Consider the following 26,068-nt stretch of genomic DNA (forward strand, 5'->3'; position numbering starts at 1 on the left):
CGATCTTTAAAATTCAGGCCTAGAATTTTGTGTAATAATGATTTCATCTATAGCCTCCTTTTAGTACGTTTAAATATTAGCTGGCACAAAAATATTTAGGGGAATTAAAAGGTACTCTTTCTTCTGAGTCTAAGCAACCCAGGAAGTCCATCCCCACCTCTTTAAAATTTAGGAGACATGACTAAGGCATGTCTGGGGTGACAGAATGGACACCAGATTATGATGACTGAAATTAACCAGCACTTTACCGGCTAGGCACCCAAACCCAAAACAGTGAGAAAACTCAGGCATAGAATTCTGAAATCTTTGTACAGGTAACAGGGAAGGTTCAGTGGTTTTGCACACTTCTGTATAACTTTCAGGGGTACAATTGGGGTGTGAAAATGGAGGCTCCCCAGGTTTGGGGAGAAGTGGTGTGAGCACATTGATGTGTCTAAGGGATGCCTTGACAGCACACCTCCTGACTTAGAGCTGCTTCTGCTTACGCAGGAAGCAGGAACAGCCTAGTTCAGGAACTGAGAGCAGCGAGGAGGAAGTGGAAACAGCCTGGGTAGGACTGGGAATCTCTCAGGAACCCCTTGTTCCTCTTTCCCACTTCAGTTCTTCCCCTCCCTGGCTTGAAGGACCTGACCTGCCCAGCTCAGACCCTGGCTGCTACCAGGATAGGAAGGCTTTTGTCCTTTGTTAACTCTCAAGGCTATTGGTTTCTATCTTCCATTTGGTTCTCAAGCGCAGCAAAGACTATGGGAACCATCCCATCTCTGACTATTGGACACAGCAGCATGAAGATGGCTGTGATCCTTTTCTTTGTGCTGATTTCAGGTTACATTTCTTGGGATGTGTTTCAAATATACACATCAACTCTCTCTCTAGGTTTTCTTTAGTGTAGCATCAGTATAGCAGATACTAGGTGTGAGAATTAAAAAGAATTAAAAATACTTCCATGAAAGCAGACTTTAGGGGAGATTTCTCTTTAGGTGCCTTTTTGTGAAGAGCAGCAGGCACTTAAACCAGGGTGCCCTTTGGTTGCAGGAATGTTAAAAAGGGCAAATGAGGCAGTGGCTGAGATCTCCCACTACGTGCCCCTTTAAACTGAGGCCAAGTCGGCACTTCCTCCACACCCACCCACGTTAAAACACGACTGCCCCTCCTAGATGAATTTGCCCACTTTTCCCTTATCTTTATTGTCAAGGTGTTAGTCCAATTCCCCATCATCTCTTACCTGGATTCCTGTAATATTTACCTTGTTTGCCTCTCCATTTTGACATTTATGTTCCTTCAATCTATTGGGTCCACAGGGATCTTTTTATAAACAAATCCTCAGCTTCCCAAGGGCTTCCGTTGCACCGAGAATAAAATTCAAATCCTTGCCAGGGTCTCAGTGCTGAGCCCTGCCTGCCTTGCCAACCTAGGCCTCCTGGGGGTTCTAGAACGGGAGTTCTCATGCCTGATGACCCCCTCTGTCCAGGCTACTCTTCACCCCACTCTTTACATGGCTGACTGTTCCTCATCTTTCAGGCTTATGTATCTTTTCCTTGGAGAGGATTTCCTTGACACTCTGCCTATTTTCTGTCAAGGTGCCGGGTTCATTACCTTCAGAACCCTCATCACAATCCGTAATTATAGGATTGTCTGTTTACTTGCTTCTACTCTATCCTCTCGATCTCTAAACTCTATGAGGGAGGAGGTCATACGCAGTACTTACAGTGGTACCTGGCACATAGTAGGTGCAATCAATAAATAGTAGTTGCATGAACATGTTTTTTCCTAAGCGTCAATGAAAAAATAAATGTGGAAAATACCAACCGCCTTAACAACAGTCAGACTTAACTCATGCCACAGCCATAAGGGATTGGGGCAAATTCACAGGCACCCTGCAGGGTTTCCTATCTTCCTAATAGGGTCCTCGCCAGCCTCCCGACAGCTAGGGTTCCCACGTTTTCTGCATCTGGACACCGTGGACTTTTCCCTTAGCCGGGACCAAAATCTCAGGCTAAAATCTTCTGATTCTTCTGGTCTTTTCATTCAACCTTGACTTCTGAAGGTCACACCAATTTGTATGGACATTGTTGATCAACAAAGAATGGAACCTCCCTTCTTTCCAGAACTAAGTGCCCGGCATTCTTATTTTTGGAGGCTCCACCCACTCATTGTGTCAAGCATACTAAGATGAGCTCATATCCCACATTTAACACAATTCTCTTGCTGTAAAATATATTAGAAAAGATGTTTATAATTTTGCTCTTAGAATTTTTGGCTATGACTGACATTTAATTTTTGATTGGCTATTATACTTTTAGGCAATCATTATGTATGCTTGTAACATGAAACCTAACTCACAAACAGCTTCTGTCATGATATTTTTTATACAAATCTAAAAAACTTGCTAGTATTATGTTACGTGTTGTGCACAGTTAATAAAATGTTTATTAGAATATTAATTTTGCAGTTTTCTTTTGGATTCTGTATTTTTTTTCCTGATTTCAAATTTTTAATAAAAAATAAAAAATAAAAACTCATAGGCCCTATGCATTGGGGATATGATGTCTAATAGATAAAAACAACACTATTCTATTTTCCTCGTATTTGTAGCCTTCCTTTCTCTTAAGGACTTTTTGTGAACTCAGGGAAGCTTCCCTCCCCTCTACATGTAGAAAAATGGCCTGTTCCACTAAGACTTATTTTAACAATAACTATGATAAATAGCAAGAAGTAACTTAAAAAGCTGCTCTCTTATAGAAATTGAGCTACTATGTTAAATGCCATTACTGTGTTATTTATTTAATGAGGGAAGATGGTTGCATCTTTTTATAAAAGACATGAATTTAGACAATAATTTAAAAATTATTATAAAAGACATGAATTTTTACAACAGTACGATGTATTTTCTTTTAGTGTTTTACATGTATATATACACAAATACATTTTCTAATCTTAATATACAATATACAATTTTGTATCCTATTTTTTCACTTATTTTAATATCATGATTAATGTCATTACATTTTATGTGAAATTACCATTTTTATTAGTTGCATTATAGTCTGCCACAGGGATCTACTGTAATACATTTCATTGCTCTGTCAGCGTTGGAAATTTCTATTTCTGTTATGAAGTTATACATAATAAAGATATGGTGATATTGGAGATTGACCCCTGTCCTCCACTCAGCTTCCTGTCTCCCAAGGGAGCGACTGAAGTCCTCTTCGTCTGCTTGGGGAGTGGAGGGGAAGGCAAAGCAGGCTGGGAAGTGGTCACCCTAGTGTTGGCTTTTTTATATCCTGTCTTTTCCCTGTCTGATCTGCCCAACTCAGGCCAATAAAATAGCTGCCAACCAAGAGGAAGATTCCTGGAATTGCTGCCACTGTCCTGGAAGTGCCAGCCAGCTGCAGAAGCCAGAAGAATCACCATCATTTTCAAATGGGTGGACAACCTCTGCCAGCTGGTGCCAAACCACAGCCAGCTCAGGAGGCATTTGGATGGCACAGCTAGACCCTCAGAACTCCCAGATGGCAAGCTGTGTTGCATCATGTCAACACCTTCCCCCCACAAAAGTAACTCATATGTCACAATTGAATTCTTGGATCCCATTTATTTGGCTGGCATTCTGGCTGAGTTTGACTGTATATGCACTTTAATAATGGTCTTCTAAAATAATACCATTTTTAATGGCAAGGCTCTGGATGACACTACAGAAGATCAAATGGCCTTGCCCCACATTTTGCTCTGATCTCTTAATAGAGCAATGGAAAGCATAACAGCTTCCAAATAGCACTAAGGAAGTTACTGAATTTATTTTCTCAAGGAAGAATTCTAATTGAATTATTCCACTGAGGAAGTATTTTTTTGATGAAAAGGGTAATAAAATAAAAAATCAGAGCATCCACCCTATTTCAACCTCCATTTCTGGTATTGCGTACTTTAGTTAACATAACACTTTCACCATACTCTTCTAGGACAGTAAATAAACTTGATTACAGTAAAATAAAGTTTTTTTTTTTTAAAGTAACAACAAGCAGAAGCAAGTCAGTATTGGGAGACTTTCAATCTTCCCAACATTTCTTTCCTTCTTCTTGGTGAACTTGGCTGCTGGAGCATTTTTGGCAGCTGTGATGGCCTTGGAAGCTAGATGAACAGCCCAACAGGCCAAATGCAAAGAGGTGGGAATGGCCTTCTCCTTGACTGACATGACCACATGCCCATCCTGAGATGGAACTTCCTTCCTCTCCTTTCTCTAGTCACGCCCCTCATCAAGACCATTGTCGATTCTTGATGGTTGGGGTGCTTCCACCCTTGATATATAAGCAGCCTGAATTAGATGCTGAACCAAAGACATGTGTATTGTTTTGTTATCACACAAACTCCAAAGGAAAACAGTGATCAAATTGCTAAGTTGTTGAATCCAAATGTATCTAACCCTCAAGTTTAAATATTATGTCTAACCTAACCTAATTTCCCAATAAAGTATTTCTAAATGGACCCCTCCACACACAGTTCCTGGGTGTAGAATCTTGTAACTTTGATGTGAGAGATGAAAATTTCCTTTTCATTTATTCATCAAAAGTTTGCCATAGGTGCTATGGGAAAGGGAGTATGTTAGGTTCATTGGAAGCATACAGAGTGAGTATAACACAGACCCTGCCTTCAAAGAGTTTGTCTCCCAACAAGTCAGGAAATCACTTAAACTTCTCTAGATCTCCATTGTCTAATGTAGATAATCTGAGAACTGGGTTAGGTACTTTCTGAGGTCATTTCTGCAACTCTAGAACTCCTACACCACATACATCCTCTGCAGAGTACAAAGGTAGTGTGAAAAGTCATTGGCAAAAATCATCTCATGACCTATTCCTGAATGGCATTATCGTAAATGCCATTCAAAGTAAGTTAAATCACCCAAATTTTGTCCCTTAACATTATTCTACTACAAACTCTAAAGTTTCTAAGAGAGTAAATCTTAAATGTTCTCACTGCACACTCACACACCCACACACACACGGTAATTATGTGTGATGTACGTGTTAACTAAACTTAAGGTGGAAATCATATATATATATATATACACACACACACATATATATATGTATATGTATACATATATACATCATCTAGTTGTTGACCTTAAACTTACCCCATGCTACATGTCACTTATATCTTAATACGGTTGGAAAAATATTTCTGTCCTTTCAAAGCTACAAGTCTCCTCATTACTCTCTGAAAATACCACGTGGATTTTCATCTCCATGCCTGCACCTCTGTCTGCGCCTAACAGGGGTGACACTGCGCCCATCCAGACCTTGCGCCCTCCTAAGTGAGACCTCACCTGACAGTGCCCACACATACCCATCTCCCCTTCCTGTAGGTTCATTCAACACTTTGTCATCACCAAATTCAGCTTTTAAGCCTTCACAGCTAGCCTGTCGTCTTCTGTTATTAATATACAGTTAAACCCAATAGAGCCGTCCTAGAATAAAGTGCTATGGAAGCACTGAGGTGGATGGATTAATTTCAACTAGGGGGACCAGTGAGAGCACCAGGGAAGAGAGAATATTGGAGCACAATTTTTTTCATGGACAGGACCTGGTAACAGGGTTTATGTGGAGTGGTGGTGAGAGGCAATAACCAGTGATGATCCTAAGCTCTGAAGCCTGGGTCAATGAAAACTTGTTAAACGAATGAACTTGTGGTTGGAGTAGCGCTGTGACATGAATGCCATTTTCAATATAATAGAAAAATGAACCAACATGTGAGATGGAGGACAATGTTGAACTTGGTTTTAGACAATTTTTAAGCTGTCTGTGAGCAACTGATGTAGAGATGTTCAACAAGGCACTTCTCTGAGGTCAGGGGAGAGTTTATGGGTTATCCACAAGTGCTCTCCATTTCCTCTTGTATGTATACAGTGCTGTATGATTTATAGAGTGCTTTTCAGAGCCATTGTCTACTGTTGATTTTGATTCTAACGAACATCCTATAAAGTAGGTAGGGCAGGATGATAGTAGGTAGGGCAGGATGATAATTACCAGGCCCAGAGTAGTCCCTAAAGTGACCTTTGTGTCTGATTATTCTATTATTTTATACATTTATTTATTTTTGGCTGCACTGGCTCTTCATTGCTGCGTGTGGGCTTTCTCTAGTTGCTGGCGAGCGGGGGCTGCTCTTCCTTGAGGTTCTGTGGGCTTCTTATTGCAGTGGCTTCTCTTTGTTGCCGATCACGGGCTCTAGGCGCGCAAGCTTCAGTAGTTGTGGTGTGCGGGCCCTAAAGCGCAGGCTCAGTAGTCGTGGCGCAAGGGCTTAGTTTCTCCGAAGCATGTGGGATCCTCCCAGACCAGGGCTTGAACACGCGTCCCCTGCATTGGCAGGCGGATTCTTAACCACTGCGCCACCAGGGAAGTCCCTGATTATTGTCTTATTAACACAAAGAACCTGAGGCTCAGAGAGGTTATCTGCTTAAATAGGTGGGAGAACTGGGCCACCTCTTCTCACTGCAAATTCAGGTTGTTCTTTTTTTTAACCACTAAGAGTGGTGATGGTTGAGGCTGGGGAAGCAGATAACATTTTGGACAATAGTATGAAGCAAGAGAGAAAGAATAAGAGGATGTTGGGGCAACCCTTATGTTTAAAAACAAACCAAAAAGGAGCAAATGAAGGTGACCACGTGACCTGTCACTTCCCACCCCGTGAGACTCATCAAGCTCCTTAAAGGATCAGGATCTGTCATGCTTTCTTTCCCTGAGAGAACCAAGCAGGTTAACTGGTACACAGTAGGAGACCACTATACTTGAGGGGGAGTATTAATGACAATAGACATATAATGACTTGCCCAGTGGGCTGAGTAGGGTAAGTGCCTAGAACAGGGTTATGATTACTGGGGAAGATATAGGGACAACAGGTTTTTAGACATACTTGGAATGGCAGCTTCCTGAGGTGGTTCAGGTATTCCCAGAATTAAGAAGGGCTAAATTTAGGTGTACGTGGATGAAGACAGTGAAAAGGTTTCCGTGGAAGGTGAGTGAGATGAATTAAACGGATATACGAAACATCACGGAGGATTTGACATACAAGGTGCAATTTGGGGCATGATTCTCCTGGCCAAACCAAGGGCTCTAGATGAGGAATCAGGGTCCCATCTAGGGAGGGCATTAGTGGTGGTGGGAATGACAGCCCAGCGGCTTAGGTGGGAGTCTCCCTTCTGCATGCATGTGGGAAGGCCCAAGTTCAGGGTCCAAAAGTCCCGATGGTTAAAGGCACAAAAGGATTAATAAGTTCTTTGCAGGGCTACTTTGGGAGGCGGCCAACCACGTGCCCAGGTCCTTTCCCTCGGTGCTAGGGAAGCCCTGGTCTCCACGCAGCGTTTCACGCCTCACTAGCTCTCCTGATTCTTGGCACCGGTAAGCGGCGGTGCCCCGAGCCTCCTTCCTTCGCCTGACCACCGTCTCTGGGGGCTCCTCTCCTCCGATCTCCCTACTCTCCCCATCCTTCCCTCTTTTCTCCTGAGCTGCAGAAGGGATACCTTGCGGGAGTCCTCACGCTCCCCGCGCCGCACGCCCACCCTGCGGCCTCCTCGGCCGGCGGGGAGCTGCCGCCCCGAGCTCGCCTGCGACCCGGGGGCGGCGTGGCCGCCGCGGAGCCGGAGCGCGAGGGCACAGCTTAACGGTCCCGCGGCCGCGCCTCGCGCTCCGCGCCCCGCCCGGCGGCGCCGCAGCTGCTGCCCGCCCGCCCCCTGCGTCATGACGCCGGCGCCCAACGCGGAAGCCGCTCGCGGCGCGCCCGGTCCAGCCGCGGGCTGAGCTCGGAGCCGCGGCGGGCGCGGGAAGCGGGCCGGGGCGCGAGCCGAGCGCAGCCTCCCTCGCCAGCCGGGCAGAGCGGGCACTGCCGGCGGAGCGGGACGAGCGTGCCGGCGGGCGGAGCGGGGTACGGCGCGCCGGGGCCGCCGCCGGGGGGGATGCAGCTGCCTCCCCGGGCCGGCGTGTAGAGAGGGCGGGTCCCCGGCCTCGGGAGCGCGGCGGTGAAGGGGACAGAGGCGGCGGCCATGGCGACCCCCGGCAACCTGGGGTCCTCCGTCCTGGCGAGCAAGACCAAGACCAAGAAGAAGCACTTCGTAGCGCAGAAAGTGAAGCTCTTTCGGGCCAGCGATCCGCTGCTCAGCGTCCTGATGTGGGGGGTAAACCACTCGGTAAGGGCTCGGGCTGCGGCGCGCGGTCCCTTTCCTCGTCCTCGTCCTCCTCGTCCTCCTCCTCGTCGTCGTCCTCGTTCGCCGCCTCCTCCTCCTCCCCCTCCTCCCCCTGCAGCTGCTGAGGGGCGGGGAGCCCGAGCTGGGCCCGGGCCCTCCGGCTGCTTGTCCTCCGGGGCTGCCCGTTCGCCGCGGCGCCTCGGTGCCCCCAGCCCCGCGCCGCGCGCCCGCCCCTCGGGGCCGCCCAGGCGCCACTTGGACCCCCTAGGGACCTAGGGCCGGATGCAGGACGAGGGGGTCCCATTTGCACTGGAGCCCTGCGGCGGGTACCAGTGTCGCCCCCGGTCCGTGCGTCTGCTCGCTGGCCGATCTGTCCCCTGCAGCCCGGGAACTGGGAAGTTTGTGCGAGGCACGACTCCGCCTGGGCTGTCACCCCGGCGGGGGCTGTTGGGGTGAGAGTCCCGGCGCTTGCTTCCTCTGCGGGGGCGGCGGGGGAGGTCGGGTCCTCCGCCGTCCGGCAGGTGTACCTGCCAGAGGCTGGGAGCGTACGAAGCCTCCCCGCACCGGGCACAGGGGTGAGAATACTGGAGATCGCGGAGCTTTGGGCAGCGGCTTAGTGCTTAGGTCCTTTTTTCCCTTTAAAGGCGATATTCTTGGACGCCAGGAATCTTTTTGGCAAAGATGTAAATATGGCTCTGGTGTTTAGCATCTTCCTCTGCTGCTCTCCCGCATCGCCCTGCCGCTGTGCCCGCTGAAGAGCTGCCTGGCGGGGAGTCTTGCTCCCCAGACCTCCTCCCCCACATTGGGGAGCCAGGCCGAAGTCTCCGACTGCGGAAGGGCGGCCTGGGGGTGACAGCGGGAGGGGGTCTCGGCGGGCGCGGTGGACGGCTGTCTTGAGTTGACTGCACCCGTTTGGGGGGTTTGTTTCAAAGGTTGGAGGAGACGGCTTGGAAAGGTTAGCGTAACCCGCTAGCCCGAGGTCCTGGAGATGCGCCGCTGCGGGCTATGCGGACTGCGGTCTGAGGGTCCGAAATAGCTTCCTGCTGATCTTCCAGCGAGAAACTCTTGCAGTTTTAATCTCCTTGGGATCAGGAAATCTGATAGGAGCTGTTGGCTGAGCCATGAAAGTTTAAATGAGCCTGTGAATTTTGACCATGACCTTACCCACTGCAGTCGGTTAGCGTCTGAGGAGAAGTGTACGCTTGCCTTCCGTACTTTTGATTTCGGTGGATGTCCGTGGGCCCTTTTCAGCATAATAGAAATGACAGAAAACCATGTTGGATTTCGAAAGAACATTCTCGGTGTAGTGAAGTTGGTTGAAATGGCTCAAAAGCATCGTATTTGTATTCTTCTTTCCCAGGCTGAGCTGGGGAAAAGGTGAAACTGTATCAGGATTGATCGATTGTGCTTGCAAGGAGTGACTGTTTTTAAGAAGGCTGAGACATGATTATTCCTATCAGCCTAATGCCTGATCGCCTGGAGTTCATTTTAACTTCCTGATAACTTCTTGAGCAATTAGGAATGCAAGCTTTTGCAACAGCGGACACTACTGCATCAAAACCCCCCTCCGTTTTACTAAAGTAAATAAAATGTTATTTTTCCTGTGTAATAAGTGTACAGTTTGGAGTTATGTTCTAAATTTAAGGTTTTTTTACTATGTTGCTGTTAGTTGCTTTTTAAAAAAAAGGTAATGTTGTTAGTTCTGTATGTATGGATGCTTTTATCTCCTTTGAAGTTCTGGTGTTTTGGTCAGGAGAGTGTTTGTGTCTGAGCGTTTAATCTGGTAAAGTAGTGATGATAATATGCCACTGAAAGGGTGTGCTGTCTGGGAATTAGTCCCAACTCCAGTTTACTTCAGAAAACCTGGTAATTGTGCGGTGTTTTATGGTACCCACTTCTGTTGCTACTTTATACTTTTGAATTGCTACATTTGTTTTAGAGTTTCTTGCTAATTGGAAATATTTTGAAACTACTTAAAGCTTATAAAAATAATGTGATTTGTAGATAGTGCATTTTCTTTTGCTTTCAAGAGAAGTTAGCAAGTCTAAGTGTAGTCATCCAGAGGAGTGAAGTTTCCATAGTATGCAGTATAACCATGTTATTCATTCAACAAATATGTATCAGGCGCATTGTGCTAGCCTCTGTGCAAAAGATTGCTAAAAATCCCCCTCATATTTTTGTCCTAATATTTTTATTTTTAGGGCTCGAGTTGACATAAGAAAGGTCTGTTTCACAGGCTTCTTTTTAAAAATGTTTCTTTCTTTTTTTTTTTTTTTAAAGAAAGGACTGGTATATAAAGATGAAATCTACACTCAGATGCCATGTGTTTCTGGTTCATTTCATTTTAGGTAGCAAAGTCTTAGATAAATGTTTTCATATGACCTTGTATGCACCAAAGTCTACAGTATAATATGAGAATAAATTTGTCAGTTGTATTGTATATGAATGGAGACATTTGAGAAAGCCTAGTAGAGCGGGAAGAGATCATTCAAATCAGTCCTTCCCTACATTTCTAATGTGATCAGGATTAATGGGAAAAGATGTCATGAACATAGCAATTTCTTGCTTTTAAAATTCATGTGCATTTGTCTTAAGGACATTTAGATATAACCATATATTTGGAGCACTAAAGGGGAACTGTCGTCATCTACTACACGGAGGATCATTTAAGCATTTTACAAGATTGGGAGTCATCTACGCACCATAGTAAAACGCTCATTGGATCCATGTTCTAATTCTTCCTCTAATGCTGTTGACCTTGGGCCTATTAACTATTTTTGTATTGATATTTGTATCTGTGAGGTAAGGTGATTGGACTGGATGATTTCCAACTTTTTTTCTAACTTCAAGATTCGACTACTTTTACAGTCGAGTAGGTTCCTACCATTAAGTTAGGAGCCCCAGACTAGGAAGAATAATAGTATATAACAAAAGTTGCATCACTATTATAACCTTGCAAATGCAGCCACACTCAGGGAATTTTCAAGGCCATGGTTGGGGCGAGGAAATCTGTGGTGATTGCAAGAGATGTGTGAACTAAGAGTTGGTGGGTTTGATTGTAGTCTGGCTGCGTTGCAGTCTATTAAGTCCAAGTCTATTTGACTGAAATATAGAAACTTGCAGTTAAGGTGAAAAATTTCAAGTCCATTGTGGTGGTAATTCTCAATGACAAGAATAAGCTTGACTTTGTGTGGTTAATTCGGTATGTTACTGCTTTCTGACTTAGACTACCCATCAGTGAATGGATCACTGCCAATTTTTATTTTAAGTATTTTAAGCGGAGAATATAATTGAATACATAAAGGAAAAGATGACTTGAGGCAATTTTGTCTCGTTACATTTGGAATTAAACTAAAAATGATCAGGCAGTTAGCTTCTTACAGTTATATTTTAATAGTGTGTGGAGCATGCATGTAGAATGTTAGGAGTCAAGCCTTGTTTTAAATAGATATTCTAAAAGATTTTTATGTGGAGTGAAATGGGGGCCTTTTAGAAATGAGTATTTAAAAGCCTATTTAAATATCTAAAGGAAGACCTTTGCATAGAAAAAATTTAAAGGGCATAAAACTTGTTTAAAACAAACGTAGTGTTTCGAAGTGATCAACATTAGTGTTCGTTTTTTTTGGTTGCAAGCTGTGGAAATGTGGATGAGCAGAGGCAAAGTCTGTAAATATTAGGAGGGTTTTGGAGGTCACAGTGGAAGGACAAATCGGTAAGCAGACCAGGAGAGCAGGGCTGGGGCTGGGCTTTGGGAATAATTGGAACCAGGTGCTTGGGTGTTGTTGGGACTTCTCTGTACGTTTTGGCTATATTCTTGCTCATTGCTGTCTGGTTTCCTCCACAGGGCAGGGAACTAATGCTTCCTGAATTTCACATTTTGTAATTTCCACCCCCAAAAGGGTCTTTCTGTCTCCGATCCAGTTATAAAAGTCCCATGGAAGGATTCTGACTGGTTTGGCTTCCATCAGCTGTAGCATTTCCCTAGACCAAGCTGCTGAGAAAAGGTGGCAGCTCTTGCCCATTGGAGTTGGGGAAGAACAGTTCCCAGAGGAGCGACAGGCAGCATCAGGCAGGTATCCATCCTAGTATTAGAGCTAGTACTTATCTAGTACTCGTCTAAGATCGTCTTGGTGCCCATGCGCCATGTTTTGTGTGTTTTGGCAGATAACGCGGTTTTCTGAGCTGAGCATCGTAGCCTTTGTTATATTCTCAACAAGGTCCTGGAATTGAAATAATATTGAAGAAATAGTGATGTCTTTTAGGTTCATGGGTTTATATTTGGGCACTGAAAAAGGTAAAAGAAGGAAACTAGGGTTTAAAAATGAAATAACTGTGAAATAGTGACTGAATGGAATGTAATGAAGCAATTAAATGAAAACAGTAATGAGCTAGACATTAGATGAACCCAGTGAATGGAACCCAAATAACCATTCATTCAAGAACTAGTCTCACACAATTTTTCTTTCTTCCCTTTACTTTAGAGAAAAGAAGAATGCCAAGCACACAACACACACACACACACACACACACACACACACGAAGTTTATTATTAGGGAAATATTTTCATACCCCCTAAAACTTGGGATTACATCCTGAGAACAGAATACATTTTGTTCTCCATTTATTGACTACCTTAGAATGAACTTGAATATTCAGAATGATGCCCTTGGCAAGACCATGATTTCTCTTTCTATGATAGGATTGTCTGCTGTCTGCTATGTCTTTAGAAAGATTTTCAGCAAGAATTGTAAATAAACAAACAAAATCTACCTTATGTTGATTAGAAAATGCAATCACCCAGAGTAATTGAATCTGCCAACATACCCTTGTAGATACAGATTTTGGAATTTAAGGGAATTGGTGCAATTTGGCCAAATGGTTTGTGTTCAGACAGATTAGGTTCAAATCCTGCCTCCATCTCGATGGGCTGTTTGAGCAGATAGATGATTTATTCTCTTGAGCTCAATTTACTCATTCTTACAAGTGGAGATGATGATGATTACCTCACAGTATTATTTTGAGAGTAAGTAAGATAATGTATTTAAAGCCTAGCACTGTAATTGGCACATAATAAGGATTCAGTAATTGATACCTAAAAATGAACAGATTCAGATGCTGTTAGGCTGGTAGCATATTAATTAGCGCTAGACAGGTGTTTCTTAAAATTTAATGTGTGTTTGAATCACCTGGGGACATTTTAAAAATGCAGATTCTGACTCAGCAGGTCTGGGGCAAGTCCTGAGATTCTGCTTTTGTCACACTCTTAGGTGATGAGACGCTGCTGGTCCGCAGCCTGTACTTTGAGTAGCCATACAGTAGAAGGAATATCGTTAAAAATAAGGAAAAATGTTCAGGATTTGTCCTCTGACAGCATGTGATGAATCCTTGGAAGAATGGTGACCATGTGATTGAGTTTGAAAAGTTAAGAGAAGGAATTGTGTGTTGAGAAAGGATACACAGATTTTTGATTTGAGACGCGTTGAGTTGCAGGTGATGGTGAGTGGACATTCTAATGACTGTGCCCGCCTGCGGGGGGTTGGAAGGTGGCACTGGAGCTCAGGAGAAGGTTAGGGCTGGGATGGAGAATTGATAGTTGTCCATGCAGGATTGGTGGTTGAAGCCATGGGGGTAAATTCAATCTCTGAGGGAGAAATAGGAACACCTGGGACGCTTGGCTTTGAGGGAGGGATGGAGAAGGAAGAAATGTGAGACGAGAAAAGTCAGCCAGAAGGTTAGCAGAATTAGATGTGCCAGAGACCACGGTGTTCATGGATATACTTTTGAGACAGTGGTTGATTTGGATGTGTGTGTGCAGGTGTGAGAGCTTAAAGATTTATGGAGCCAATGAGTAGAAGTGGGGAAGCTTCTTCTAGAAGGTTAGAAGGGAGGTAAAAGATGCCGTTTTATTTAGGAATACCTAGGTATTTCCCTTGACTCCGTATCTTAACTTTCTCACCTCTACCAACCAAACCATGTTTATTTCCTTTCTTGAGCAGTTAAAAATACCTCCTAGCTTATTTCTCGGTATATACTTTTAACCACATTTCCGCTTTTTGTGCCAGGGACCCCGCGGGAGTCCAGTGAAGGCTGTGGATCCCTTCTTAGAACAATGCTTTTGAACAAATTAATGAAAACACATAGGATACATCCTACCCAGTTCACAGATCCCCTGAATTCTATCCACGGACCACTTGAGGGTTCATGGAACCCAGTTAAGAACCCTCGCAAGAATAAGTTGGGGATGGTGTGGGGTGGGAAGCCCAGCAGCTCGGAAGAATAGTAGGAACAGGCAGAGGTTGAATTAATTACCTGCCGAGATCACAGTGCTAGTAGGGTGGTGGGAGTCAATCCCATACCCTTAACCGTGGAACTGTGCTACCTGGGACAGGCCCGGGAGTTATTCATTTCTTGGAGATCTTTTCTTTCCTTCCTTAGTCTTAAAGGCTTTGACAAAGTATTAGCTATTAATATGGAGAAAAACAGAAAACAGTTTTTCCTTTACAGAAAGAAGAGCATTGCTTATATTCAAAGTACGTAGGAAGAGGGCATATATAAAACTTCTTTATGAAAAGTCTTAGAGGGCGTTTTAAAACAGTAACCTACCTAAAGATAAGCCTTGACATTCAAAGTAAGCATAGTTTTTCACCGGTCCGCAGTGGTTAGGAGTTCAGGCTCTGAAGCCACACTGTCTGGTTGGCTGTGTGACCTTAGTCCCAATTCTTTTATGAAAGGAGATATTAATAGTGCTTATTATGGAGGTTTGTTATGTGGGTTAAATACGTTGGTACTTGTAAGATGCCTAAAGAGTTGCTGGCACATGGCAAGTTCTTAATAAATGTTAACTTTCATTTTATCATTTTTAAAGTATTTTAAATGGCAAAACATGGAAAATTACTAGAGTGCATGTTAAATTAATTGTTCTGTTATCCTGGTTCACAGACATCAGACATCACCATTGCACTTGGCATCCTTGTGCCTCTTTGAGTTATAAATTAATCATTTTAGAATTATCTTTGTGCCCTTGCTTTGATGTCTTTATCTGCTTTGTTATAATGTTCTTTTTTGTATCTTTAACGCCTTGATCAGGTTGTTCAACGTGTCAAAAATGTAATTCAGATTCATTAGTTACAGGTTGTGTCAGCTATTAATTTGATATCTCACCTTTTTTTTTTTTTTTAACATAAGGGCACTGTGCAGGACGCTTGGGATGCAAAATGAATATATTGTGGACCGTACCTTCAAATTGCTCATAACTGCAGGGGAAACAGACATATGCATAAACATGTGTAAACAACTAGAGTATCAGGAATGCTGGGGTGGAGGGTGTTATATAGGGTGGTCAGAGTATAAACCTTATGAAGAAGACATTTGAGTAAAGAGATGGAGATGAAGGGGTTGGGCATGAGGATATCTGGGGGAAAGGGCATTTTAGGCAGAAGGAATAGCTCATGCAAAGGCCCTGAGGCTGGTGCTGACTTGGCATGATTAGAAAACTGCAAGGAAGCCTGTGTGGCTGGAGCAGAGTGAGAAAGGGGGAAAGTGCTGGGGGGTTGGAGGTGGCGGGGGGACTGGGTCATGATTACTTCTGCCCAGGACTCTTGGAGAAGATTCAAGAGGATCTGACATTGAGAGGCCCTTGAAGATGGAATAGAATCTCCCAGCTGGAGAAGGCACGGAAGGGTGTGTGTGGCCAAGGGGAAGTACTGGCAAAAGTAAGCTGACAGAGTGAATGATGCTGAGGGCTCTGCTGTGGCCGTGGCCTCGGGCCTCGCTGCTCACTCAAAGTGTAATCCACAGACGCATGGCAACAGCCGTCACCCAGGAGCCTGCTGGAAAGGCAGAACTGTGGGCCTCCCTGCAGACCTTCTGGGGCAGAATGTGCATTTTAATAAGAGAGGTGATTTGTAAGCACCTTCCAGTTTGAGAAGCACTGTCTGGGGTAAATCTTTGGTTTCAAACCCTGGGGTTGCCTGGAGGTGCCTCTGAGGCTGGTGGGAGGGGGCTGAGTTGGTGGGGGAATTTATCCCTCGCCTCAGCCTCATCCACAGCAGCTTGATTTTGTTCTCATCGTTGTCAACTTTTTTTTTAAAATTGTGGGCAAGGAATACATACTGTACAGGTACAAGGGAAAAAAGGTTCTGCCACCAAGAAGATCAAAAACCACAGAGGTAAATGAGGGGGAGTGCTAGGAGATGGTTGAAAAGGTAGTTTGAGGGCAGATTTTCAAAGGCCGAGGAGCCTTTGTTTGCCAGAGAAAAACTTAACAGTTCTGACAAGAGCCACTTTAAAATTTGCCATAAAAAGCAAGTGGTACTCAACCCTGGAACTGTACTGTTCTTTCTCAGTGTGTTCTCTGCTCTTTGAATCTATTCTTACTTTTCCACTCTCCTTCTCTGTCTCCCCCAGCCCCCAGCTGATTACCTTTAAGGCTTTAGAAGGCGTTGAACAAGTAGAAGGTATATCGCCTTCCACTGTCCCTGCTACCCAATCCACCAGCTTTTGGACACTGAATCCATCAGCCTGCAGATGCGCTGGAGCATCGCACTGTCTAGTTTGCTGGCTGCTAGTCGCAGATGGCTATTTAAATCTCATTTAATTAAAATTAAATCTTAAGATTCAGATTTCCCTAAAGTGCTCCATAGCCACCCGTGGGTGGTGGCCACCAAATTGGAGAAAAAGACTTTTTACATTGTTGCCTCACTTGGTATTGGACGGCGTTCCCGGCTCTGGGACCTCCCATCTTGGAAACGAAATAAACAGTCCTGACAGCAGAAACCCTCCTTTGGTGTCACATCTCTCAGGTTAGCGTCCACTCTGCTTCTCTGTTCCTTGTTAGAGCAGAAGTTGAAAACCCTCGCCTGAAGCCGCTGTGTCCCGTGGTCTGTAGTGGCTGTCCCGCCCCCCTGCCTCCCACCTGCCATCTCCATCCTCACCGCTCCCGGGAAGCGGCCCCTGTCAGCCTCACCTTCATGTTTTCAGATCCAGAGGCCACCTTCCTGGTTTTATTCTTGTTTTCCTTCACTCCTTAGGTGCCTTATCGAGCCCTTCATCCTTCTTTCAGCCTCTAAATATTAGAGTGCCCCAGGACTCTGTCCAGGGTCTTCTTTTGGAACTACAGAGTGTATTTCATCTGCATCACCTTATTTATTTAGTCCCGTGGCTTTTCACGCTCATAGTTAAGAAACGGACATCTTCCCTTCGGACCTCCCTGCCGGGCTCCATATTTCAATTTCTTATTTGATATTTCACTTGACTACCTAACGGGCACCTCAGATGTGTCCCCACCAGGACTCCTGGTTCCCTCCCCCTGCCCTGCGCCACCTCCCGTCATGCCCTGAACTAATTTCTCCCTCATCTCAGTCAGTGGACCACCATCTACCCAGGTGCTCAAGCCCCAAACTCAGGAACCAACCTTGATCCTTCTCTTTTCCTCACCTCTCCCTCCCGACCCGCATTTCTGAGTTCTGACTCTGCATACTTCTCTCTTCCCGTATGAATTCTCTTCCTCTAGAACATGGCAGGGGCCCTCAGGTCCCCCGGTGGTCCCTTTGCCCTGTCTCAGTCCCAATTCTCAACAGCGGTGGCAGTGATCTTTCTGAAATGTAAATGATGTCTTGTCACTTCTTCAGAGAAAACCTTCCAGAGGCCTCCCTATATACGTATAACTGAATCACTTGCTGTACACCTGAAACTTACAAAACATTGTAAAAAAAAAAAATAAGTAAAAAAATAAAAACAAACTTGAGGGACTTCCCTGGTGGTCAGTGGTTAAGACTTCACCTTCCAATGAATGCAGGGAGTGAGGGTTCGATCCCTGGTCAGGGAACTAAGATCCCGCATGCCTCGTGGCCAAAAAACCCAAAACATAAAACAGAAGCAATATTGTAACAAATTCAATAAAGACTTTAAAAATGGTCCACATCAAAAAAAAATTTTTTTTAAACCAAATAAACAAAAAATACAAACTTGAAGAGGAAAAAAAAAAAACCCGAGCTCTTTTCAGTGGCTTAGACTTCTTACTGGCCTGGCCCCAACTACCCCCTGTGCCTTCTCCCTTCCAGCCACGCTGATCTTCTTCTGTTCCTTACACAAGCCAAGTTCAGAGCAGCCACGAGCTTCTGCGTTTACTTTTCTCTTTGTCTGGACTGTTCTTCCCTCGGGCCCCTTGTCATTTTACTTTGTCAGCTGAAGGCTTGCCCTCTCAGAGAGCCTCCCTGACCACATCTCAAGAAGCCCCTCCACTCTCACATGGCTCTTATTCTCTCTGTGACACTTGACACTATCGGAAAAGGAGGTGTTTACATGTTTATTACTTCTCTCCCCCGGCTGGGCTGTGAACCTGTTCACTTCAGCTCCCCAGCAGCTGAGACCAGGTCATACTTGCTGCCACCTCCCTGCACCCGGAATGGTGCTTGCATGTAGTAGGCATGCAATAAATACTGTTGAATGACTGAGTGCTCCACGGGTGTGCTGTGAGCCCTTCCACGTTGAATTTTCATGAGCACGTAAGCTCTGTTTTTGCTAGGATTGAGCAGAGTGTTGAGAGCGGTTTGCTGAGCGGGTTGAGCAACGCCTGGGAGAGTAGGGGAGGACTCGCTGCAAGCGGGTGATAAGAGGTGTGGGGTAACCACAGCTGATGACAAACCAAGAGCCGATGGCCACAGCCGCCTGCGAGAACTGCCTTGTGAATGTGGCAGAGAAGTTTCAGGGAGGGTCAACAGCTTCTCTCCTAGAACCTCACCAAGTCAGTTGTGTGGAGGCTATGAAAGCATTTCTGAACAATCCGAGACCTTATTTTATAGATGAGTGCACTGCAATGTCATTTCTGCTTTATTCCACGTAGTTGGGGTCTGTTAACAGCTTCAGGTATGCCTCTCAAAGTTCTAGTGTTCAGAAAGGTGCCATAAGTTAAATTTAAGATTCTTCAAGTATTGTGAGAATAGCGATGATACTAGTACCTCAGATCTTCCGGGGTGTCTTTCTACCATGTTACGTTTCTGCTGGTTCTTAGTCATGGTGCCTTGTTCCCACGTTTGCTTGGTAATTTTGGCCATGAGCTGCTCCTTTGCCTTGAACCATTACTCGAGGAGGATTTTCAAGTCCTGGAGTGAAAGTGTGTCCCTCTAGAGAGGATTGTCCCCCTGTGGCCAGGTGGCTAGGGGCGCTGTAGACCAAGGCCATTTTAGACTAAACTCACAGCTTGGGATTTTTTGGACTTGCTGGTGATACACATTTGGGCTGCAGTCCCTTGCGGGTGGAATGGGTTTATTTTGGGATCACCTTTACGGTGAGGCTGTGACCCTTTTGGATCCTACCCTCATGGAGAAAGGGTTTCCTATTAGATCCCCACTTTGGGGATCCGACTTCTGTTCCTCTCAACCCATGGGACCGTCGAGGCCGTCAGAGTGAGTGGCCTCCATGGGCGCTCACGGCTCTCGCCCTCAGCTTTCACTCGGATTTTGGCAAGGTAACTCCTGCCTCTTCAGCGCTTTGATGCCTTTAAGAAGATGTTTAAAAAAATGTTTTATTCAGGATGTTTAGCTGTTTTCAGTGGCAGAGTTGATCTGAATAACCTAGTTCCACCCTATTCGCGGAAATGGAAATCAGTATCAAAGTTTCTAAACAGAGGGAGTGACAGCAACAAGGGAGAAGTCAGAGCCCCGGGGTGCTCGGGTGTTTCTGTGGCCACCCCAAGGATGGGTCAGTGACGGGACTCAATGCCACCAGAGGAGACTCTGCTAAAGCCATTGCTGTCCTCTGGGTAAGAGGCGACCAGAGTCTGAACTAGGCAGTTCCGTGGTGGCAGAGAGAGAGTGTCCCCAGGGATGTGTGGGAAGTTGACTGAGCTGGATTTGGTGACTGCCCGGGGGAAATGGGTGGGAAGAAGTCGAGGGCGACCCCGGGTTTTCTAGGTTGGGCACCATTCAGACTCTCCATTACATTAACGGTTAGCTTTTGGGCTATTAGCCAAAAGGCGTCCTTATTATCTGCACTTAGGTTACTCATATGTGGAAATGATGTTATTTCCTATTTTGATGTTTTCACAAATCTTCCAATTTATAGGTAAATCCAGCATTTGATGCACTTCATTTTGTAAAAAGTGTCATTTTCATATCTAAAGTTCTACTACCAATAACCTGTAATTGGTTTAGGGTTTTTTTTTTTTTTTTAGGTGTTTTCTTTAAGGCCTTAGAGGAAGAATTATGAAAAAGACAGTTTTTGCTTGTAAGGAGTTCCTAGTCCTAGTGGGAAGATAGGCATGTAATTATGTAAACAAGGTGCTAAATTGGTGAATTAACAGAACTGCCTTCAAGGTTTATTTGGTTGTAAATGACAGTCCCGCAAGACAGATCAGCTAAAAGAAAACACAGGGAGGGGTGATGGGGCAGCTTCTGGAACAGATGGGCGTTGAGAGTCCAACAGAGACCAGGATCCAAAGCTCCTCCTTCCTCACTTTCTCGCTAATCTTTGCATCGTGTTTCGTGAACCTTTTCTCTAATAATATTGTCTTTTCTCAGCTTCTTTGTATAAGTAGACCCCACACAGCAGCTATGCTTATTTGCCCCCAGATCCAGGTCCATTCAGATGGCATTTAGCCACCCTGCATCCTAGTTTCAGATTTCGTAAGAGGGAGAGAAGGGGAGAGACAAAAAAGAGAGCAGCCATCAGGTCAGACGACTGCGGCCATTGGGTCTCCTGCCGTGCAGGCTTGGCTGCTGGGTGGCACCTGGGTGGAGGGACAGCGATAGTTCTCAAGCCTGCGAATCCTTCTGGACGAGGGACCCCTCTCCCCAGGTTGTGTGCACAGATCTACAGACAACAGAGGCTTCATATACTTCCCGGGGAAAGTTAGTGCTATTTGAGTTGGATCTTGATGAATGAGTTGGCATTCAAAGAGGCTGGAGAAGACCGTCATAGGCAGAGTAAGTAGCATGTACAAAAGCATAAAGGAGGCTTCCCTGGTGGTACAGTGGTTGAGAACCCGCCTGCCAGTGCAGGGGACAAGAGTTCAAGCCCTGGTCCGGGAAGATCCCACATGCCGCAGAGCGACTAAGCCCGTGCGCCACAACGACTGAGCCTGCACTCTAGAGCCCGTGAGCCACAGCTGTTGAGCCTGTGAGCCACAACTACTGAGCCTGCACTCTAGAGCCCACGAGCCACAACTACTGAGCCCGTGAGCCACAACTACTGAGCCTGCGCTCTAGAGCCCGCGAGACCCAGCTACTGAAGCATGTGCACCTAGAGTCCGTGCTCCGCAGCAAGAGAAGCCGCTGCAGTGAGAAGCCCGTGCACTGCAACAGAGAGTAGCCCCCACTCACTGCAACTAGAGAAAGCCCGCATGCAGCAACGAAGACTCAATGCAGCCAAAAATAAATAAATAAATATATTAAAAAGAAAGAAAAAAAAAGCATAAAAGGCCTGTGTCATTTTCAGGGACCTGCTGAACCTTTCCTCAGGTGCCATTATGCTTCCCATCTTCTATTTTTACAGTTTTGTTTGTTTCCATTCTCTCGCATGTATTCCTTTTTTTAGGGGGGGGTGCTTTTTGGCATGCAGGATCTTAGTTCCCTGACTGGGGATAGAACCTGTGCCCCCTGCAGTGGAAGCATGGAGTCTTAACTACTGGACCGCCAGAGAAGTCCCACGTATTCCTATTTAAATTGCTTCTGTTTACATTGGTTCCTTTGGGCTTGGTCATTTAGGATTCAAATCCTATCTGCAAGTTGCTGAACCCCCTAACATTCAGAGCTTAGTGCTATTTGTAATTATAATAAACATGCTCTGTTTTTGTTTCCACCTGCATGTTGAGGAAGGTATTCTGTATTAACCGACCCCAGAATGAGGGACCTGGATGGCACTGCTATCACATAACCTGCACAGAGGCACCTGGGTGGAAGGGGCAGTACTGCCAACCACCCGCGGCAGAGGGCCACAGCTCCCTTTTCGTAACTTGCCTGCACAGAGGAAGTTCGTCTTCTGATGTGCACAGAGGTGCCCTGTGTGCTAGCAGCTGCCCTGCTTTTCTCAGGTCATGCATCCCAGATTTCTCATCTGGAATTCCTAAGTGTTGATATCCTGGAGGAAGCTTTCACGCGGTGGTCAGGCTGGACAGAAGAAAAGAAAGTGGGGTTTCCTTTACAGATTTGAATCTACTTTAGAAAATGCGTAATCACGCAGGCTTTTCTGCTATATGCGTGTTTACATTACACAAATTAGTTTACACAAGTTTGGTCAATGGGGAGTGCTGGTATACGAGGCAGAAATTGGTCCCTACACAGTTTTCCTTGGGCACAGCACTGCTTAATGCCTCCAGATAACAGCGACTGGATGCAAAAATACCCGACGTGGCCAAAGGCAGCAGACCAGGTAGGACAGCGGGACACCTGTCCCCCTTGTCCTTGCTCTTTGCTTGACTCAGGTGGCCAGGTCCAAAGTCTTGGAAGAACTAATTTCATGGTTCTGTCCAGTCTATGTGCATTCGGTTCTAGTCTGTATAAAGTCAGTCGTTCCTTATATTATTTGTGTTGAATGATCTTCACAATTGTATTTTTAAAGGTAAAATTCCTTCTGTATTTCTTAGGAATTAAACAGTTTTGAAGATGGACATGTATATTTTTCACATTTTATTCTTTTAAGCCTTCCACAGGTTTTGAGTGTTCTCCCTAAAATCTATTTTAGTGTTAGGCAGAACCTAAAGTTTTTCAAGAACACACCTATCGCATTATAAATAGAAACATTTGTATTTACAGTTTATTTTGCATACCCGTACACCCACGTTGGAATCCTGCTACACCCAGACACACACACAATCGCTGTCATTGTTTTTGTGTGTTTTGTTTTTTAAAACAAATTTAGTTATTTTCATTTTTGGCTGCGTTTGGTCTTTGTTGCTGCACGCAGGCTTTCTCTAGTTGCGCTGAGCGGGGGCTACTCTTCATTGTGGTGCGCGGGCTTCTCATGATAGCAGCCTTTCTCTTGCTGCAGAGCACAGGCTCTAGGTGCGCCGGCTTCAGTAGTTGTGGCTCGCAGGCTCAGTAGCTGTGGCGCACGGGCTTAGCTGCTCCGCAGCATGTGGGATCTTCCCGGGCCAGGGCTCGAACCTGTGTCCCTTGCATTGGCAGGCGGATTCTTAACCACTGCGCCATCAGGGAAGCCCAGCTGTCATTGTTTTGTTTCCAGGGATAACCAGGTATGAATGGTGCTGGAAGCCTTGCTGACTGAGTCATCCATAGTCTTAGAAAATTTGAAGACACTTATCTACATAAGCAGAAACTTAATTTCTTTACTCTTGAATTTCCTGAGTCATCCTCCTCCAGCCCGACCACGTTGCCCTCTCCGTCTTTCACGCACCCAGGGTCTGCGGTGTTCGTGCGTCTTTCACAAGTCTTCCCTGACTCCTGAAGTTTCCATGCCCCAAAATGCCCGGTTTCACTGTGCTGCTAATCAGCTTTACCTTTTTGAAACTGTGCTCTAGCTTTCTTCTGTGCCCAGAAGCCTGAGAAGAAACTTTCTCTTCAACTAACCCCTCCCTCATAGGACCGAGACCCCAGGCTTTTACTCCATTAGGAATTGGAATACGTTTCCCCATTGAAACAAACAGCCACCTTCCAAATGAACACTTGGAATACAACCCGTTCATAAACTAGACTCTGCCTGCACACAGATGAAAAGTTCAAATGCTTTGGCATAGCAAGAACTGTTCAGAAACAACGGTGATAAACCCAGAAGACACTTCTTTGTTTTGGCACATTGAGCCAAAATAGGAGGATAGGAGCAAATTTAAGAGGATTTTTTTTTTTTTTTTTGCGCGGTACACGGGCCTCTCACTGTTGTGGCCTCTCCCGTTGCAGAGCACAGGCTCCGGACGCGCAGGCTCAGCGGCCATGGCTCACGGGCCCAGCCGCTCCGCGGCATGTGGGATCTTCCTGGACTGAGGCACAAACCCGCGTCCCCTGCATCGGCAGGCAGACTCCCAACCACTGCGCTACCAGGGAAGCCCCTAAGAGGCATTTTAAATGAAAAATATAGGTTAGGAGAAGCTAGTGTCCCTTTGACTTACTTTTCTTTTGCAGTTTCAGCATCAGATATTCACAGATTTAAAACATGTCAATGAAAATTTGATCCAGTAAGTAGGCCACAGTGAATATTTTTATTTTGTGTTATATGGAACTTCTTTTTTCTTATGTCTGTTTAGGTGAACTAGAGCTGTTCATGGTTTTCAGTGGCATTTAAGAGGAGAGGTGTGTGTGTGTGTGTGTGTGTGTGTAGTATATCTTCTGTATGAAAAACTTGAAAAATATTGACAAATACAGTGAAGAATTACCATGATCATTTTATCCAGAAGCAATCAATGTCAATGTTTTGGTGGGTATCTTTCCAATATCTTTTTAAAAAATCTCTTTGAGATTATACTGTCTATATATTTCCTCATATCATTAAGTATTCTTCACAGTGACAATTTTTAATGACTGCCTAAAAGCCTAATGAAGTTTTAATAGCCTATATATTGGTTCCAGTTCTTTGCTACCATATATAATGGTGCCATCAACATCTCTTTATATAAAACTTTTTCTTATATTGGATGATTTCCTTAGAACAGATTCCCCTTTGGGGGAGGTACTTGTTCAGAGGGTATGAATATGTTAAGGCTCTCAGTACATGTTGCCAGGTTGTTTCACAGAGGGGCTGCACCAGTTTGTAGTCCCAGCAATATGGGTGAGAGCCCTTTACCACATCTCCTACTGCTTTTTTTTTTTTTTTTTTTTGCGGTACGTGGGCCTCTCACTGTTGTGGCCTCTCCCGTTGCGGAGCACAGGCTCTGGACGCGCAGGCTCCGTGGCCATGGCTCACGGGCCCAGCCGCTCTGCGGCATGTGGGATCTTCCCGGACCGGGGCTTGAACCCACACTCCCCGCATCGGCAGGCCGTCTCTCAACCACTGTGCCACCAGGGAAGCCCACATCTACTCTTGATTGAGTATTTCTAAGTTGAACAGGAAAGATTGGAATAAAAAGATACATTTTTCTTTACATATATATTTTTAAGAGAATGCTAACTTTTTCAAGCTCTGTTTAGAGAAGTTTTAGGCAGAATAATAAAAGTGGTGCCCACATGGGCAGTATGGGGGCGTCAAGTCTGTGGGATGGAGGACCGGCTGCCAGGTAGGCTGGAGGACAGAGGAGTCTGCCCTCTAAGGAGAGCTGCTTTCAGCTGACCCACTTCTCACAATTTCGTTCTTACTTCTGCTTTAGAATCCTCAGTGTCTCTGAAAATAAAGCTTGATAATTTTCTAACTTCCTTTCTTCCTTCCTTCCTTTCCTTTCCTTCTTTCCTTCCTCCCTCCCTCCCTTCCTCTTTGCTCTGAGATACAGTGGGACAGTGGTGGTGTGGGTCACTGGAAGTTGGTGATTGGTCAGGCAGAGTCCTTGGATCTCAGAAGCAGTGTGGTATCCACTGTTTGTGGTTGACTCACTTTAACTGATCCTACCTTACGTAACTTATGCTACATCCAACCCAATGGCGTTTATCGGCAGGCAAAATTCTCCAACTAGAAGTATCCTAGTCAGGAATTTGTCGTGAGTTATTTAGTCTTGCTACTTCACATCAGACTTGACTTATGAATGATTCAGATGAATCTGTTCAGAAGATGTCATGGGCGTCCACTGGCGTCCACAATCAGAGTGTATGTGTTTGCTTTTTATCACCCGTGTGTAGTCCTGTTGTTGGCTTGGAGCTTGATTCTGTGTGCTGTCTGCTCTGCTCGGCCTTATCTGATGTAAACATGTCAGTCACCTGTGCTGACTTTACAGCCATCCTGCAGCCTGGCAAGGCTGGGGAGGGGAGGTTGAAGCTTTAGCCGATTTTAACTGTGAGTGCCCTGCTCCTTACTATTTAGATA

General features: G+C 45.3%; 1 protein-coding gene across 2 annotated transcripts in view; it reads left to right on the forward strand.

Annotated features, from left to right (window-relative positions):
- Positions 1-7,957: 7,957 nt before the first annotated feature.
- PIP4K2A (phosphatidylinositol-5-phosphate 4-kinase type 2 alpha) overlaps positions 7,958-26,068 on the forward strand; it is a gene marked incomplete at its 3' end in the record, with an annotated part of 177,187 nt that continues 159,076 nt past the window's right edge. For both annotated transcript variants that reach the window (XM_079700634.1, XM_079700635.1), the window contains exon 1: positions 7,958-8,173. In XM_079700634.1, the coding sequence (XP_079556760.1) occupies positions 8,030-8,173 (144 nt within the window). In that variant the 5' untranslated portion in view covers positions 7,958-8,029. The remainder of the gene's footprint in view (positions 8,174-26,068) is intronic.

Source organism: Hyperoodon ampullatus (genome assembly GCF_949752795.1).
Source record: "Hyperoodon ampullatus genome assembly, chromosome: 3".
NCBI classification, from domain to species: domain Eukaryota; kingdom Metazoa; phylum Chordata; class Mammalia; order Artiodactyla; family Ziphiidae; genus Hyperoodon; species Hyperoodon ampullatus.